This window comes from Aegilops tauschii, chromosome 7 (genome assembly GCF_002575655.3).
Source record: "Aegilops tauschii subsp. strangulata cultivar AL8/78 chromosome 7, Aet v6.0, whole genome shotgun sequence".
In the NCBI taxonomy this organism is placed as follows: domain Eukaryota; kingdom Viridiplantae; phylum Streptophyta; class Magnoliopsida; order Poales; family Poaceae; genus Aegilops; species Aegilops tauschii.
The window spans coordinates 419903290-419922415 of NC_053041.3; the positions used below are offsets into that span (position 1 = coordinate 419903290).

Here is a 19126-nt window from a genome sequence, read left to right on the forward strand (position 1 = left end):
GCTGAAAGTAAATGTCGATGTCATTTCCAGGTTGCTTCGGGCCTTGGATAATCATTGACATCATAATGTATTTTTTCTTCATACACAACCAAGGAGCTAGGTTATATATGCACAGAAGCACCGGCCATGTGCTATGATTGGTGCTCATATCGCCAAAAGCATTCATCCCGTCAGTACACTCCCCGAGCCTTATACTTCTAGGATCCTTGGCAAAATTTTCAAACTTGTTGTTGATTAATTCCCACTGAGCCCCATCTTTCGGGTGCCTCATAAACCTATCCGCAATTCGCTCATCATGATGCCACCGCAACCTCTTTACCTCTCTAGGGTTTGCAAACAAACGCCTCAACCTTGGAATTAAAGGCAAGTACCAAACAACCTTGAACGGGATTCCAGTCTTGACCTCGTCCTCCAATTTGTACTTGTCCTTTGCTCCCCTGCGCTTGTATCGTGCATGCTTGCATGTGGGACATGCACGGAAATCTTTGTACTCACTACGGTACAATATACAATCATTCACACAAGCGTGTATCTTCTGTACTTCAAGTTCCAATGGGCAAACAATTTTCTTCGCTTCATTTGTGCTTCTGGGGAGCACATTATCTTCTGGAAGAATTTGTTTGAAAATACCTAACATCTCTGTGAAGCCCTTGTTTGATAGACCATTTGCTGCTTTAAATCTGAGAAGCGCCAGGGTGGCACTCAACCTGAAATATTTCTTTTTGCAACCTGGATACAATTCTTTCTTGGAGTCCGCATCAATGGTTGGCAGATCCTTGTACCCAATCATATCCTTTTTTGGGCCCTCGAAATCTGCAATCATAGCAACAAAATCTAGCATATCAAGATCGTCATCATCTGCGTCGATGTCTTAGTTTTCCAGTGGGCGTTTCGACTTTCCAGTGTTCCATTGGTAGCTTGACGCCTCCTCCCCGATGTTAGATTCAACATCCATGTGACACTGATCGGGGTTTGGCATCTCGCTGCCCTGGGTATCTTCATCCATGACCTCCTCTTTGTTGGAAATATGCCCTAGAGGCAATAATAAAATGGTTATTATTATATTTCCTTGTTCATGATAATTGTCTATTGTTCATGCTATAATTGTGTTATCCGGAAATCGTAATACATGTGTGAATACATAGACCACAACATGTCCCTAGTGAGCCTCTAGTTGACTAGCTCGTTGATCAACAGATAGTCATGGTTTCCTGACTATGGACATTGGATGTCATTGATAACGGGATAACATCATTAGGAGAATGATGTGATGGACAAGACCCAATCCTAAGCATAGCACAAAGATCGTGTAGTTCGTTTGCTAGAGCTTTTCCAATGTCAAGTATCATTTCCTTAGACCATGAGATCGTGTAACTCCCGGATGCCGTAGGAGTGCTTTGGGTGTACCAAACGTCACAACGTAACTGGGTGACTATAAAGGTGCACTACAGGTATCTCTGAAAGTGTCTGTTGGGTTGACACGGATCGAGACTGGGATTTGTCACTCCGTATGACGGAGAGGTATCTCTGGGCCCACTCGGTAATGCATCATCATAATGAGCTCAAAGTGACCAAGTGGTTGGTCACGGGATCATGCATTACGGTACGAGTAAAGTGACTTGCCGGTAACGAGATTGAACGAGGTATTGGGATACCGACGATCGAATCTCGGGCAAGTAACGTACCGATTGACAAAGGGAATTGTATACGGGATTGATTGAATCCTCGACATCGTGGTTCATCCGATGAGATCATCGTGGAACATGTGGGAGCCAACATGGGTATCCAGATCCCGCTGTTGGTTATTGACCGGAGAGTCGTCTTGGTCATGTCTGTGTGTCTCCCGAACCCGTAGGGTCTACACACTTAAGGTTCGGTGACGTTAGGGTTGTAGAGATATTAGTATGCGAGAACCCGAAAGTTGTTCGGAGTCCCGGATGAGATCTCGGACGTCACGAGGAGTTCCGGAATGGTCTGGAGGTGAAGAATTATATATAGGAAGTCCAGTTTCGGCCACCGGGAAAGTTTCGGGGGTTACCGGTATTGTACCGGGACCACCGGAAGGGTCCCGGGGGTCCACCGGGTGGGGCCACCTGTCCCGGAGGGCCCCATGGGCTGAAGTGGCAGGGGAACCAGCCCCTGGTGGGCTGGTGCGCCCCCCTTGGGCCTCCTCCTGCGCCTAGGGTTGGAAACCCTAGGGGTGGGGGCGCCCCCCACTTGGCTTGGGGGGGAAGCCACCCCTTGGCCGCCGCCCCCTTGGAGATTGCATCTCCCAGGGCCGGCGCTCCCCCCGGTGGCCCTATATATAGTGGGGGGAGGGAGGGCAGCCGCACCACAGCCCCTGGCGCCTCCCTCTCCCTCCCGTAACACCTCTCCCTCTCGCTGAGCTTGGCGAAGCCCTGCCGAGATCCCCGCTACTTCCACCACCACGCCGTCGTGCTGCTAGATCTCCATCAACCTCTCCTCTCCCCTTGCTGGATCAAGAAGGAGGAGACGTCTCTCCCAACCGTACGTGTGTTGAACGCAGAGGTGCCGTCCGTTCGGCGCTAGGATCATCGGTGATTTGGATCACGACGAGTACGACTCCATCAACCCCGTTCTCTTGAACGCTTCCGCTCGTGATCTACAAGGGTATGTAGATGCACTCCTCTCTCTCGTTGCTAGCATCTCCTAGATAGATCTTGGTGACACATAGGAAAATTTTGAATTATTGCTACGTTCCCTAACACTCTTCACCGTGTCTGGTCCAACATGTATATCCATCCATGAATCCCCTAGAGACTAAGTGCATCTGGACATCTGCAACTTCATGTGACTCTATATTGGCACAATCAGTACATGGACACAGGATGTAATCCGCATTACCAATTCTCCTCTTTGTACTTTCAGCCAAATTCATGAACTCTGTCACGCCACTGATAAAATTTGTGGTTTTCTGATTCTTCATCCATCGAGATCGTCCCATCTGCAGCACATGAATGGTAATTAAAAACAAAACAACAACATTAATACATAGATTAACTGCTGCCCAAAGATGCGTGCATAAATCACAAGGTTTTATTTTAATAATTACTGAGGGCGCTCCATGTTGTTATCCGGACGTGCAATGACAAAAATTAATGGCCAGTCAATTTACACGCAGAGTACTAGTACAACACTACCCTTAGGAATTGAATACCTTAATTAAGCCACTCACGAGAAGAATACCTTAATTAATTAGCCGTGCGGCGACCTCCACCCAGCAGACAGACAAGCGCGATGCGGCGGCACGCCGAGACAGCAGGGTCGAGGAGCAAAGCTTAGTGCGGCTGCCGCCTGAAGTTCGACCTCCACTATCCCGCCATCGACCGCGATGGATGTGCTCGAATCACGCCGCCGCCGACCTCGATGGTTGAGCTCCTCCTATCTCCCGCCGCAGACCGATGATTGACCTCCTATGACGCCGCCACCGCCCACCGACCGAGGATTGACCTCTTCTCTGGTAGCCGCTGCCTAGGCCCCCGCTGCCATCTCTATACGCAGAGCGGCTGTTTTTTTACGGATATCCGCAGAGCGGCTGTTTACACAGTATCTCACCGTAACTCAATTATATGGACAGGGTAGTACATCACATACGGTTATGTAACAACAACCGTGTCTAACCTACGTTGTCTTCTCACATGGTTTGGTGCAGAAATCGTGTGTGACGTTGTAATACCTAACACACAAATGACATGTATAAACAGTGTGCCGTATACAACATATAGTGCCATAAGTAGTGCCCGACCATTAGCTTATCTCCATAGTTTCCCCATTTCCCCCAAATCCCTACATACCCTCCAAATTCCCTCCATGGCGCTGAAATTGGGATTATGCAGACGCGTGGTGTTGATGGTTTCGGTGCGGCTGCTCCTGCTCGTATCGCCGCCACAACGGCGGTCGCCGCCAAGCACTTGCCTAAGGTCATCAGAAGGCAGGTGTACTACGGATCTGAATCGTCCTGTCAGGTTCCAATCTATCCCGATCTATTTTAGCATGTCCAAAGTATAGCTCCTTGCTGAATCCGTCCTGAATGCCCCCCCCAGGAAAGCGATATGCCGCCGGATCTGGAGCATGACTCCAGACTCCCGCAACACGAGTTCGAGTCCGAGTTTTGCGCCACCGAGAAGTACCAAAAGCTGAGTTGTGTGCACGGGCACACTCCCGCTCGACGTGTATGCACGGAGGGATTTGACATTGGCAGGCGGTTTCTCAGTTGCCCCTTAGAGGTTAGTGCTAATTAAGTTCATCATTTTACTTCATTTAATGCCACCGCTCATCCAGAATACTATTTAACATTGGCAGGGATATGAGGCTTGTGCCTTTGTTAACTGGCTGGATGAAGAATGGCATGGCAGGGCTCGGAGTGTTATCACCAAGCTCGCCGAAGATAACGTAAAGCTAAAGAAGAAACTGGCTGATCTGGAATGTACAATCAGTATGATGAAGTAAGAAAGAATCAATCACAGGTAACAGATGAAAGAAAGAGACAAGAAGGAACTAGCATGTGTAGTTGTGGTTGTCGCATTAGCCATGTTCTATGCGTTGTTTGCAGTGATGATTAGGGGTTTTGTTTGACAGTATTGCTAAAGCACATCTAGATGTGCTCTAAGTAATGCACATCTAGGTCCTATGCCATTGATGTTACGCGAAGATTCGTGCAGATATTTTTCTTTGTCTTTTTTCTTTCCTTTCTAGTTTGATTATTACTGGCTTTATCAATAAGAAGAGCTCAATGTATTGCTTGCCAACTGTCCTACTCCATTCGTACCGTACCGGTGCATAATCCCAAAACTCGTTTCTTGTTTTTTTCCTGGAAAAGGAAACCAGCCAAATAGCCAATAGGAGTCCTGCGCAACCCCGGGAATTTGGAGCGACTGGGTACAAATAATTGCGGTTGATTATATCAGCGGTTAGATAATACGTCAACCCCCGCTTCAATCCCCGCTTCAATTGGCAGTTCCTCTTCTCCGAATACCCCGCTTAAGTGTCCGCCATCTTCATCGTCCCCAGCAGACCGCGCTACACACTGGCACACACTCTGCAGCCATGTCGAGCGACAGCGAGGACGACAGTTCGGCCAGCAGTCTGGCGCTCGATGATAGGTCAACATCGGAATCATCCCACTCGTCTTCCATGAGTCCGGCGTCGAGCCCAGACCTCGATTATATCCAGTTCATGGAAGGGACGCCGCCTCCGGAGTCGTCAGACAACAACCAGATGGACGAGGAGCCGTCGGAGGACGAAGAAGAGGACGACGATGAGGAGGAGGAGGAATGGTCGAACGAGGAGGACGACGACGACGACAGCAACGACGATGACGACGGCGGCGGCGATGATAAGCCAACGGTCAACGGCAAGAAGCGTCCTCGCCAAGACGATGTCGCGGGGCCATCCAACAACAACAACAACAACAACAAGAAGGACTAAATTAAGCAGACTGTATATATCTCTGCTTATCCTGTCAATCTCATCACAGACGGTTAGTAATATCTATTCGACAAAGATCTTCTACATTATCGTGCACAGGTTGGTTTGTTGAACTGTGTGCCCTGACGAGCACACAATTCACAAAAAAAGACCATATGGGCTGTCTATAATGATCGGACACAATTCTGATTACCGACCTGTTTACCGGGTATCACACACATATTGTTACGCCGAATCGTTTGTGTTCACCTCAATCATCCCAAATGGTTCATCGGAGTGAACTGTATGCCGTATATCGCACACACCTTGATCTGGATGCCCATTTCTATTGTTCTGTCTCATCGCAAACAGTTTGTACAGATCAACCGTATGCCCCTCATCGCACATGCAACTAAAATCTGAACCGTGTTTGATGTATCATCCATCACAAACATTTTGCACCTTTTTTGACGGTTTTTTACATCACCATTTGCGATTAATGCATCGCACACAGTTTCGTCAAAGGGTTGATAATCCCCAAGTGCAGGGAATCATCATAGCAATTTCCAAAGGTGGAAGTGATAAGTATGGAGTGTCAAACCGGCAAGGAGCTAAAGGTAAGATCAATATTCTCTCAAGTCCTATCTGCCACTGATATGACTCTACGTACACAGAACGTTTGCTTCCAACTAGAAACGAGAAATAAAACTACGTTGTGGGTATGAAGAGGATAACTTTGCATGATATCGGAGAGCCAAAACATAAAAGTAGGTGCTGTTATCATAAAGTTAGAATATATTACTAAATATTATAAATAGCGAGTGTGGAATAATGATGGGTCGGTGTGCGGAATTATCCTAGGCAATTGTTAACAAGACCGATAGTCGTCATTGCAATTCATATGAGGGAGAGGCATAAGCTAACATACTTTCTCTTCTTGGATCATATGCACTTATGATTGGAACTCTAGCAAGCATCCGCAACTACTAAAGATCATTAAGGTAAAAACCAACCATATCATTAACATATCAAGTCCCCTTTATCCCATACGCAACAACCCCCTTACTCGGGTTTATGCTTCTGTCACTCAAGCAACCCACTATAAGCGAATCATGAACGTATTGCAACACCCTACAGCGGGAATCCCTCACGCTTGCACGACATGGAGGGCACAATAGGACAGCACCAAAATAAAACATACAACTCGTACCAATCTAGATCATCAATCAACCCAAGGACAAAAGATATCTACTCAAAACATCATAAGATGGCAACACATCATTGGATCATAATATGTGGCATAAAGCACCATGTTCAAGTAGGGATTACAGCGGGGTGCAGGAGAGTGGACCGCATAAAATAGATGAGGATGGTGATGTTGATGAAGACGATCACCGCTGCGATGATTCCCCTCCCGATGGCACTCCGGCGCCACCAGGAGAGAGGAGGAGAGGTTCTCCCCCTTGTGCTTCCTCCTCCATGGCCTCCCCCCTAGATGGGGAGAGGTTCTCCCTCTAGTCCTTGGCCTTCATGGCGATGATGGCCCCTCCGGGATCCTCCTCCATGGCCTCCGGTGATGATGGCCCTCTCCGGCAGGGTGCCAGAGAGGGCCTAGATTGATTTCTCGTGGCTAGAGAGGCTTGCGGCGGCGGAACTTCCGATCTAGATTATTTTCTAGGGGTTTCTGTATTTATAGGAATTTTTGGCGTCGGTTTCACGTCAGGAGGATCTCAGAGTCGTCCACGAGATAGGGGCCCATGCCCAGGGGGGTTGGGCGTGCCCCCCACCCTCGTGGACAGCCCGGGACTCTTTTGGCCCAACTCTTTTACTCCGGGGGCTTCTTTTGGTCCATAAAAAATCATCAAAAATTGACACGTCAATTGGACTCCGTTTGGTATTCCTTTTCTGTAAAACTCAAAAATAAGGAAAAAACAGAAACTGGCACTGGGCTCTAGGTTAATAGGTTAGTCCCAAAAATCATATAAAATAGCATATAAATGCATATAAAACATCTAAGATGGATAATATAATAACATGAATACTTCATAAATTATAGATACGCTGGAGACGTATCAAGGGTCTCTGATCGTAGTGTCGCGTTAGCAGCATCCTGCAGTAGTGTGGGCTCTCATGCAACAGTCAGGCTCTATGCGTGCTCCTAGGTAAAAACATTTAATGAGAAGAGAGAGACAGAGAGAAAGTGGAAAAAATGTGGCCTTATAGCAAAAATAAAAGTGGGCTTATAGCCAACCTTATAGCCAACTCTATTATATGAGTAATTAATATTGCTAACTCTTGATGACATGGCATGTCTATATAGCAGCTGCTGGCTATATTATTAACCATGCTTTAAGAGCTACTCAGCTCTCCTTCTCATAAATGAGCTGCTACCATTCTAACTTAATTGTTGCAAGGAGCCATGAGTGATCCAATAGCGACAAATGAAAATTCCATTACCAATGAAACTGCAAAAATCAGTAAAAATATCACACTCTGCATTTGCAGGCAGTTTATATCCAAGAGATTAAATGGACAAAAAAAGCCAACGTAAGATAAATAAGCTACATGGATGAATACATCAGAAGAGCAAACTTAAGATCAAAAGAATTGCAATAACATATAATCCATGTAGATATGTTACACCTACAATAATTAAGCACCATGGATAAATACATCAGAAGAGCCAATATAAGATTAAATGTAGATTCTTGATCTTAGTTGTCCCTGGGAAATTGTATAACATATTTGTCAGTGATACAATGCTAGTTTACTGGAAAAGTGAGCTTCGGTATTGATGTATTTGTTTGGAACTTGGAAGCAGAGAAAGAGGTCCTTTTGCTGATGAATTAGGCCATGTTCCGAGGCATCAAAACAATTAATTCAGTTTAATGCTAGTTTAAAATTAGTACCATGGCACACACTGTAGAGAAAAGGACCACATCTCAAGGAGGGTTTTCATATTGCCGTGGTATTCCCTATTATGTTTGTCTGCCAAAGACAGCTAGGTTCAATTCAAATACCTCTCTTTGTATGTTTTGCAACTAAGACGATCTTCAGTTTAGTTCCCCTTCCACCAAACAATCCATGCGCAATTGGGCTATAGGGAACAGTTCCAATCCCTAATTATCTGAGGTTCGTACAACCAATGAATCAGTTTCTTCACATGGTCAATCAATCAATCAAGACCATCATCGATTATGGAAGCACACAAGTATAGTTTGCAATGTCGAATTTACCTATAGAGAGATCACAGAGACCAGTTCATCTTCACGGCAGAGATTGGGTGCACGGCTGAGCACGCCTGATGGTGTTGGGGCTCGTCGCCGATAACCCAAATGTACCTGACCTTCCCCTCATGTACCATCTTATTCATCTCACCAATCCACAACAAATATAGCCGTATAGCAAGGAATCACACCAATTAAACACAAGGATTCTCGTGTACGAAATTAACAGGATGAAGGGCTTAATCAAGAAAGGGGGCGGAGCTAAGAAGAGACTCTGTCCTCGATGGGGATGGTGATATGGTCGACACCGAGGGGCGCATGCTAGTCTTGAACCTGGCACGCACATACTCCGACCGGCCACAGATGGTACTCCTCTCATGGGTGTCCGCTGGCTCCCGAAATTTGTGGCCACCTGCACCTGTTCTTGCGGCAACTGGTTCAACGCCTGGGTCGATCAATCTTCCCACACCCATTCTCACCACCACTGCATTTGACACTCCATCCAACCACGAAGCCACTGACCTCGGTCTCCAAGATCCTCCACGCAAAAACGTCCCTAGCTTCTCGGTAACGCCAAATGGACGGGAAGAAGTCTGGCTATGCCTTATTCCACTTGCCGCCATCTTCACCGCCACGATGATGACGCTGGGGAAACTCACCCATATTACGGATCTCCTTTCCCCTCAGCCTTCCCGCACCCAAACTGCCGCCACAGGACGACGACCCTTGTTTTGCCTCGAACCACTCTAGACACGGACATGGGATACATGAGAGATTGAGAGAATTCTGCATGTGGGCGGCGACTGGGTCTCTGTGCGGGGAACGGGGAAGGACGAAGCAAATATTTGGAGTCCCCACCAGCGACATGAACCGACATACCCAATGACACGAACCGACGTACCTAGCGACACAAAGATAGCATGGGCCAATCGTCACTCCAGCCGCAATGCACCATAGGAGAGTAATTCTTGGGAGCTTAGTAACTAGTTAGAAGTTAGATTTGGTAATGGACTCCATTCCAGTTCCTTGAGCACAATGTCTACATCAAACGAAGTCTAAACGATTCTTATCGTACAAATTTGGAAAATATTGAGTTTATGGGTCTCACACACTTATCAAACCTGCACATATATTTGGACGTATCCCGTGCCATACCTGGAATTTTTAGATAATTTCATGATTTTATTTTATGGTCGGTATGTGAATTTGAAAAATCATGAACCAAAAGTTTATGAAAAGGAAAATGATTGGCTTCAATCAGCTGATAATCAGATCGCGTCGATCACCTTGAGCGATCGACACACATTGCATGGGCCCCCACTTCACCACTATCCTTATCGCCAGAGAAACGCCTCCTCCACACGTTTCTCCCCCATAGCCAAAACTCATCGCAATTTTAACAGCTTGGCCAGCGCCCTCGCCTGCGGTGTTGTTCGCCCGCGCGTGGTTCGCCATCGAACCGCACCCCTCGTCGTTGCTCGACGGCCCTCCACATTCGCCCAACCCCTGCGTCGCCGTTGTCGCTAGAGGACGCTCCCAGTCCGGCGGCATTGGCGAAATCAAAGGGCGCCTCCATGCTCACATGCGGTCGCCGTCCTCTCCTCCTCGCCAGAGCACGGGCCGGATCCAACGATAACAAGGCATCCAGTCGTGTGAAGGGGCTCTTCAACGACAACAATCATGCGGCTCCTTCCGCCCGTGCACGTAGCCCACGATGGTTTTGCAATAAGGGTCATGTTGCAATTGCGACAGGTCTCTTGTTGTAATGGCGACACAACGGAGGAAGAGGAGAGACGACGGGAGTGGCCAGGGACATGGGGGTGATGCCGTCGAGACGATTTTTTGCAACAACGATGGAGTTGCAAAGGGCGACACCAACGATGGCGGTGATGTGGCAACATCATCTTTCATTGCAAAAAAATTCTGCAACATCATCCATGTTCCAGAAGTCCTTCCACAACATCATCTATTGCAAAAAAGTGAAGTCGTTTTTTTCTACAACACAACCTCTGTTGCAAAGGGTTCTACAACAATGCCTTTGTTGTAATGTTAAGGATGAGACTGGACCGCTATATGGTGCCAAATCTAACGGCCGTCAAGGTTGCGGATCTTTAAAAGATCCGTCGGGCGCATAGCACGCCCTTACAAAAAGCCATCTATGTAGACCTATTTGAACGCTATAATATGCCGTGAAAGTCAAGAGTAGCTCGTCGACACTAATTCTCAATTGAATTTAATGTTTTTATATGCGAATGAGAGATTGAAATTTAAATACCAAAATTTTACATAGCTTGCCGAGACACTCTGGCATGGTTCAGTCTCCAAATAAGATCAAAGTACCTCCTTTCCACGTGGATAATGTTGGTCAAGTTCCAACAAGTTTGGATCAACTTTTTAAAGTGTGAACAATGGATTAAAATTCTAAATACCAAAATTTTACAAATTAAATAGTTTGCATTTTTTGTAACACAATAAATATATAGTATTAAATATAATATTTTATTTTTAATGTTAAAGTTGAAATTCTAGTGTAATTATATTTGAATGAAATTGATTGAATAGTGTATTCGATTACTGAAAATCAAACGAGTTTCTTTTAGTCTAAACACACTCGACTTTATCGATTATAAAAGTTCATAAGAATACAATGTAGATCCGGCGGATTAAGGAGCCACAAATGGCATCCTAAAAAAAGGCCTAGAGTATGTTTAGCGAGGCTATGTGCCTCAAGATTAGTTTCTCTTCCTTCGAAGATGAAGGAACAGCGAGAGAACTGCCGAGATGTAAGATTGATCCCCTTAATAATACTATAGAGTGTAGCCAACCCATATTTCCGTGGATATCTTTGATCACACCTTGATAGTCTGAAGCTACCTGTATGTCTTCAAGTGACAAGTCAAAGAGCAAGTGAGAGCGCTTCTCGACAAGGCAAAGCCTGCAATAATGCTGGGTCAGTCACACCTTGACATTTTATCGCCGAAGAGCCTAGATATTTTCCAGTGGAATCGCTGTAAACTGCGTTGTAAGTCCTTTCCATTGCGTCGCTTGACACGGCACCATCAGCATGAATTTTTACAGTTCCTGTGGGCGGCGGGATCCATCTTTGATGTTGTCTCAGAGGTGTTTGAACAGCTGCATGTTGCTTCAAGGGTTTGCAAATCTGAAGCTCCCTTAGATACTTATTGACAAACTGATTAGTATCAAACGACCCCTGATATACATGCTCACGGATAGCCTCTCTCCGAGCATGCCAAATCGCGCATAGTGTTACAAGTATCTTGATGAAATCCTCATGCGGTATAGACTCCATCAGTGAGAAAATGAAGCATTTCGCATCGGGTTCTTTACACTGCATCATAACTTTCATCAGATCATCATCCTCTAATGCCCAAACGCGGCGTGCCTATTGGAAATATGCCCTAGAGGCAATAATAAATGGTTATTATTATATTTCTTTGTTCATGGTAATTGTCTATTATTCATGCTATAATTGTATTGTCCGGAAATCGTAATACATGTGTGAATACATAGACCACAACCTGTCCCTAGTAAGCCTCTAGTTGCTTAGCTCGTTGATCAACAGATAGTCATGGTTTCCTGACTATGGACATTGGATGTCATTGATAACGGGATCACATCATTAGGAGAATGATGTGATGGACAAGACCCAACTTAAGCATAGCATAAAAGATCGTGTAGTTTCGTTTGCTAGAGCTTTTCCAATGTCAAGTATCTTTTCCTTAGACCATGAGATCGTGCAACTCCCGGATACCGTAGGAGTGCTTTGGGTGTGCCAAACGTCACAACGTAACTGGGTGACTATAAAGGTGCATTACGGGTATCTCCGAAAGTGTCTGTTGGGTTGGCACGGATCGAGACTGGGATTTGTCACTCCGTGTGACGGAGAGGTATCTCTGGGCCCACTCGGTAATGCATCATCATAATGAGCTCAATGTGACTAAGGCGTTAGTCACGGGATCATGCATTGCGGTACGAGTAAAGAGACTTGCCGGTAACGAGATTGAACAAGGTATTGGGATACCGACGATCGAATCTCGGGCAAGTAACATACCGATTGACAAAGGGAATTGCATACGGATTGATTGAATCCTCGACACCGTGGTTCATCCGATGATATCATCGTGGAACATGTGGGAGCCAACATGGGTATCCAGATCCCGCTGTTGGTTATTGACCGGAGAGGCGTCTCGGTCATGTCTGCATGTCTCCCGAACCCGTAGGGTCTACACACTTAAGGTCCGGTGACGCTAGGGTTGTAGAGATATATGTATGCGGAAACCCGAAAGTTGTTCGGAGTCCCGGATGAGATCCCGGACGTCACGAGAGGTTCCGGAATGGTCCGGAGGTAAAGATTTATATATGGGAAGTCTTATTTTGGTCGCCGGAAAAGTTTCGCGCTTTATCGGTATTGTACCGGGAGTGCCGAAAGGGGTCCGGGGGTCCACCAGCCCCGGGGGGCCACATGGGCTGTAAGGGGTGCGCCTTGGCCTATATGGGCCAAGGGCACCAGCCCCAAGAGGCCCATGCGCAAGAGATAAGAAAAAAGGGAGAGTCCTAAAGGGGGAAGGCACCTCCGAGGTGCCTTGGGGGGGAAGGACTCCCCCCTGGCCGCACCCTTCCTTGGAGGAAGGGGCAAGGCTGCGCCCCCCCTCTCCCTTGGCCCTATATATAGTGGGGGGAAGGGAGGGCAGCAAGATCTAAGCCTTGGGCGCCTCCCTCCTCCCCTGCAACACCTCTCTCTCTCGCAGAAGCTTGCGAAGCCCTGCCGGAGAGCCGCTACATCCACCACCACGCCGTCGTGCTGTTGGATCTCCATCAACCTCTCCTTCCCCCTTGCTGGATCAAGAAGGAGGAGACGTCGCTGCACCGTACGTGTGTTGAACGCGGAGGTGCCGTCCGTTCGGCACTCGGTCATCGGTGATTTGGATCACGGCGAGTACGACTCCGTCATCCACGTTCATTGGAACGCTTCCGCTCGCGATCTACAAGGGTATGTAGATGCACTCCTTTCCCCTCGTTGCTAGTAGACTCCATAGATGCATCTTGGTGAGCGTAGGAAAATTTTAAATTATGCTACGATTCCCAACAGTGCCATGTTACACTCCATCAAAGAATGCCGACAGGAATCTTCAGAGCCACAAAGTCCACACTCTGATTGTACTGCAATCTTCCGGTGTTTGAGCAAGTCTAAAGTTGGCAAGGACTGTTGTGTTAGCCTCCATAGTTTTTTTTTGCTTTTTGATGGAACATCAATCTTTCACATTTTCGTCCATGCTTTTATTTCTCCCTCAGAATTTGAGTTGTCACCACGCCCTTCCAACCATGCTTCCCGACTGAGTTTAGTTGATACCAGCATGCGGTATGCCGGGCGTATGGGAAAAGCACCATTTCGCTCATGTACCCATGACCAGAAATCATCGAGCTGTCTTGTGCAAAGCGGTATGGACAAAATTGTTTGAGCGTCTGTAGGCAGAAAAACTTGAGAGATCCTCACCAGATCCCACTCCATCGACGACAAAATAATCTCATTGACCAACTTAGGTGGATCAAGTACCAGCGATGTTATCGGCCGCATGTTGTGCACCCTTGGTAGCCATTGGTCGCGCCAAATATTTGTGGTCATACCATCACCAAGGCGGCGGATCAAATCCTGCACCATTACATCCCGGCCTTCAAGGACGGACCTCCAAATCTGGGACGGTGCACCCCCAGACTCGGCATGAAGAATTCAGTCCCAGAAAAATACTTAGCTTTTAATATCCTGACACTTAAGGAGTTGGGTTTCTGTCAATATACGCCAAGCTTGACTCGCCAAGAGGGCGACGTTGAAGAGCTCAACATCGTGAAGTCTGAGACCACCGGCAAACTTAGGTCTTGTCATCACACTCTAGGACACCCAGCAAGCCTTTCTTTCACCTTCTTTGCTTCCCCATCAAAATTTTCAAATCAGAGAATTAATATGTTCACATAGGCCACGTGGGAGCTTAAAACAGGACATGAAATAAACAGGTACAGCCTGGGCAACAGATTTTATGAGTACATTCTTATCTCCTGCTGACAATAGCTTTGCCATCCAACCCATTACCTTGTTCCACACATACGGTCTTTGAGAAACTTGAAAGCACCATTCTTACTGTTTCCCACATCCGAGGGCATACCAAGATATTTCAATGGTTGATTTGGAACATTGAGAGTGATCTTGATCGATTCTTTCAAACTCATTGGGCAGCCCTTGCTGAAAAAAATAGATAAAGGAAATCAAACGAGGTTTTTTTTTTTTTTTTTTGAGGGAAAGGAAATCAAACGAGGTGCATGCAGAGTTGGCACGATTGCTTAAACAAGCCCAGCCCAGTTAAGGAAGAACTCGGCCCAAGTGTTTCCAGCGTTTAAAGTCACAGACGTGTGGTCCCGAATTAGCAGGGGGGAACGACCTTTTGCCTTTGCGTCTCTTGCAGAGAAAGGACGAGAGAAGTGCAGAGGAGATCAGATCACGAGACGAGATGGCGGCGTCCTCCTCCTCCCCGGCGGCGGCGGCGGTTGGGCGAGCGGTGGAGGAGGTGCGTTCGGCGCTGAACGAGCACGCTGACGTGGTGGCCGAGCTCTTCGGCCGCGTCTCCACCGAGCTCCGCGGCGGGTTCGGCCCCGCCGTCGACACTTTCGTCGGCTTCTTCCACGCCGTTGACTGGAAGGTGCGTCTTTTTTCCCTCATCCCCCCTGCTTCGCTCGCCTGACCCTAGGATTTAGTCCACCGGGAAGCAGAAGCCGCTGCTGCAACCGCCGACTTCAGTGTGCTCATTGTCGACTAAATCGAGCCGACGCCGCGGATTTTTCACCGCCGGCCTCGCCTGGATCTCTCTTGAGAGGCAGAGATGGTCTGGGTAGTTATGCTATGTAGGATTCATCTCTGCGCGATTCCACTGCCTCCTCATTCCTGTGAACTAGTAAATCAATCAAACAACCACCGCGCTGCATCTAAGAGTAGAGTCTGCAACAGAATGCAAGTTACTTAATGCCGCTTGTGATTACTCCAATTTCGGAGCTTCCATGTTGATGGTTTACCACATGAAACTCAGTAGCTAGTACTTCTGCGTAGTCATATACCATTGTTTTCCTGAATCAACCGCTGTATGTCGGTTCATGCATTATTGTGTAATAATCAACTTCGCCTCATCTGATGAGTAATCCTCGTCCCTGTTCTTACCTTGACTGATCTGTTCCTTCTGTGTCTTCAGGAACCTTGGTTGATCGGCATGATAAGTTTCCATGTCATTCTGCTACTGGTAACCATCATCTCCAGGAGGAACATCAATTTCCAACTTATCTTGTCAGCTTTAACATGTGAGTGTTATTTTCCTATCGTAGTTCCTTTTTATTTGGCCTTCGGACTTCTAGTACCGTTACCCAATGTTAATAGAATGTGTACATCATTAATGTCATACTAGTTCCGAATGTCATGCTATACCGACCATAAGTATCGATATTTTTTTATGATTGCTGAGCTTAGCAGTTTTATGTATTGTGTCTCCTTGAAACCATCAAAATAATCACACTGCACATGTCAACTCCGTAAAGCTTATCTAATTTGCAGCGGCACGGGCAACGTCCAAGTCCTGCATAAATGTTGGTTTAATCATGTCAGTGAGGTCTCAGTGTAGCGTTTTTCTCTCCGGTTTCTAATTATGTACTGCATGTGAGATGAGAAGACCTTCACCTTCTTTGCTATTGTGCCTGTTATTTTACATCAGTGTAAAATGTAACCACACAAGTAGTTTGAATATTTCAACAAGTAATTAGTAAATGTAACCTTGACATTGAGAGATAATGTTTCCTCTTTCCATTCCGATGCAAGTCGGGATTTAAAGGCAAAGCGCCAGCAAGCAATATCTTTTGTAATACGCTAGATTACCCCCTTTGCTTACCTGATGTACTTAACTCATTGCAGTTTCTGGTGTATTCCTTGCCGAGAAAATAAACACGTTCTTAGGACAAAACTGGAAGAGCTTCTCAAGCCAGAATTACTTTGATCCCCAAGGCCTCTTCATCTCGGTCATGTGGTCCGGTCCCTTGCTCCTGATTACGATACTTATTCTGGTAAGCGCATAGTCAGTCTCATTCACCGTGTCAGTCTGCATCCCCTTCTGCCTTCCTTATGCGTAACTGCCTCCTCTGCGCTTGTTCCGCAGGTGAACACCCTTGTGACGCTCTGCATGCTCATGGTAAGGTGGAAAAGGGCCGAGCTCAAGCACCGTGCTCGTGAGGCCCGTAGCAAGCAGGAGTGATGATGCTGCCCTGCTCTTGAACCGTGGATCTATTGTGCGGTAGGGGATTAAGCTGCTGATTTAACGGAGAAGTTTGATTGGAACAGTAAAGTGGAAGGTTAATTAGCCCTTGATTTTGATTGATGGTCCCACTTATGGTCTCTGGTACTGAAGCACACGGTTTTACACATGTATTAGCTGCTGTTCGTCAAATTTAAGGGATATGTTTGTGTAGGGAGCTCTGAATGTTATTTGGATGGCTGCAGGAGTCAAGTGCCGTCGTATATGCATTGCTTTGTCATCTATAGTCTATAGACTTGCCTCTCCAAAACCTCGGTTTCATTTGTTCTATGATTGATTCACTTTTTCAGCTAGTACTTGAGACGGCAGTTTAGGTTGGAGCATACAGGGATTTGGTTTGAGTTGATGTTGCGTGGAGTCCATTCCTGAACCTTATGGCACGTCACTCCACCCTTTCTTTCTTTATGCGCTCCCTACCTCTCACCCCCGGCCGGCCCCTCGTGATGCATGGACGTCCTCGGGCCTCCTTCCTCCCTTGCCCGAGTAGCCATCCTGATCTCTCCTTTCCTCATCCCTTGTGACCCCTTCTTTCTCCTCTGATCATCCGTTTCTAAATGTTTGTCTTTTTAGAGATTTCAAATAGATTACTATATACGGATGTATATAGATATATATTAGAGTGTAGATTCACTCATTTTGCTTCATATGTACTCCATCCGTCCCAAATTTTTTGTCTTAGATTTGTTTAAATACAGATGTATCAAGTCATATTTTAGTATTAGATACATCCGTATCTGACTAATTTAAGACAAGAATTTTGGGACGGAGGGAATAGTCACTTGTTGAAATCTCTAGAAAGACAAATATTTAGGAACGGAGGGAGTACCATTGTGTCCTGATAAAACTCTGCGACTTCTCGTCATTGACCCTCCACCTTATTTGTGAGCCCCCTCCTCCTCCTTGCCTACTTATCCACTGCTCATCTCCTCCCTATAAAACATCGCAGCGCGTCGCGAGCACAAAATCTAAACATTTGCTCCCTATAGTTTTCCAATATAGAAAAGGAAAGAGAAAACAACTAGTAATTGCATGAATTTGATATTTCGTAATAAACGGTTTCAATAAAACGGTTGTAGAGGCCAATCACACTCCCTTGTCTCTTTTTTCAAACCATGTGGGAGATGCATGTAATTCATTAAGCAGAAATATATTACAATGCCGAGGGCGACCCAACCCATAGATCCCCAAAGTTGGCACGACCCTTGCAACACCACGGCCCAAGAAAAATGGGGGAAATAGGGAGGGATGGTGATGAGGGGAGAGTAGGGCGGGGGTGGCTTGGGTTAGAACACAACCCCCTTCCTTTTCGGGAAAAGGTAATTGCTTGCACATATATATGTACACTCAAATTTGCTCAACTCTCAACTGGGAAACTGTGGGTCGCTTTCGCAGTGATGGTGGTGGTGGTCGCTTGTTGACGACTTATTAACCGACTAAGCAAGCTTCTCTCTCTCCATCGATCTCTATCTCTCTTTAGATAGATAGATTCTACACGCGCTGTAGCTAGTTGCAGATCTCCACTCCACGCGTGCCTGTAACTTGCGGACCTCATGTTTACATCAGGTTCAAGTCTTGAACGCAGCATGCACTTATCATCTTTAGTGTATAAATAGGTCATAGCTCACAAGCTCCTCTAGCAACCAGGCCTATCATCAACGAGCATCATCCAGCTCTTTAATTTTGGTGAGTCCATTAATTATGTTCATATATATTCCCAGGTACAAATATGTCTTGTGTTGTTATAGTCGTCTGCTATATATGATCGTCGTTTGTTGCAACATCTGTCATAATCATATCTCATATCTTATATCTGATCCATCAACCTGCGGTGTATGCATGGCAGCCATACATAGTCCCTTTTTATTGGTACATGTATTATGTTATGTGGGGGGTCCTGAAGGCTGTAGGTGACAGAGAAGGGTCAGTACTTGCTAGCTAGTATATCTGGATGGTGGATGTGAGTGAGATCAGCCCTGAAGTGCACTCCAAGCTAGCTAGCTAGCTAGGAGACCCTCTCTCTACCTTCCAAAAAGCTTCACTACACACCGTCCAAAAACTAGTACCACTTTGGATTTGCACTAAATTCCGTTCCTGCTTTGGTATGTCACAAGC

General features: G+C 46.4%; 1 protein-coding gene across 1 annotated transcript; it reads left to right on the forward strand.

Moving 5' to 3' along the window:
• The first annotated feature begins 15076 nt into the window (after positions 1 to 15076).
• On the forward strand, positions 15077 to 17245 carry LOC109763582 (uncharacterized). The gene is made up of 4 exons (XM_020322431.3): positions 15077 to 15364; positions 15908 to 16013; positions 16618 to 16766; positions 16859 to 17245. The coding sequence occupies exons 1-4, from the start codon at positions 15176 to 15178 to the stop codon at positions 16952 to 16954; spliced, it is 540 nt and encodes a 179-aa protein (XP_020178020.1). The 5' UTR covers positions 15077 to 15175; the 3' UTR covers positions 16955 to 17245.
• Positions 17246 to 19126: the final 1881 nt, after the last annotated feature.

What these genes read in the sequence shown, in the direction of transcription:
- LOC109763582 (XM_020322431.3), top strand. Translation starts at nt 15,176, where the DNA reads ATGGCGGCGTCCTCCTCCTCCCCGGCGGCGGCGGCGGTTGGGCGAGCG. An exon ending in TCCACGCCGTTGACTGGAAG is followed by an intron (nt 15,365 to 15,907) that starts GTGCGTCTTTTT and finishes CTGTGTCTTCAG; the next exon opens with GAACCTTGGTTGATCGGCAT. An exon ending in TGATTACGATACTTATTCTG is followed by an intron (nt 16,767 to 16,858) that starts GTAAGCGCATAG and finishes CTTGTTCCGCAG; the next exon opens with GTGAACACCCTTGTGACGCT.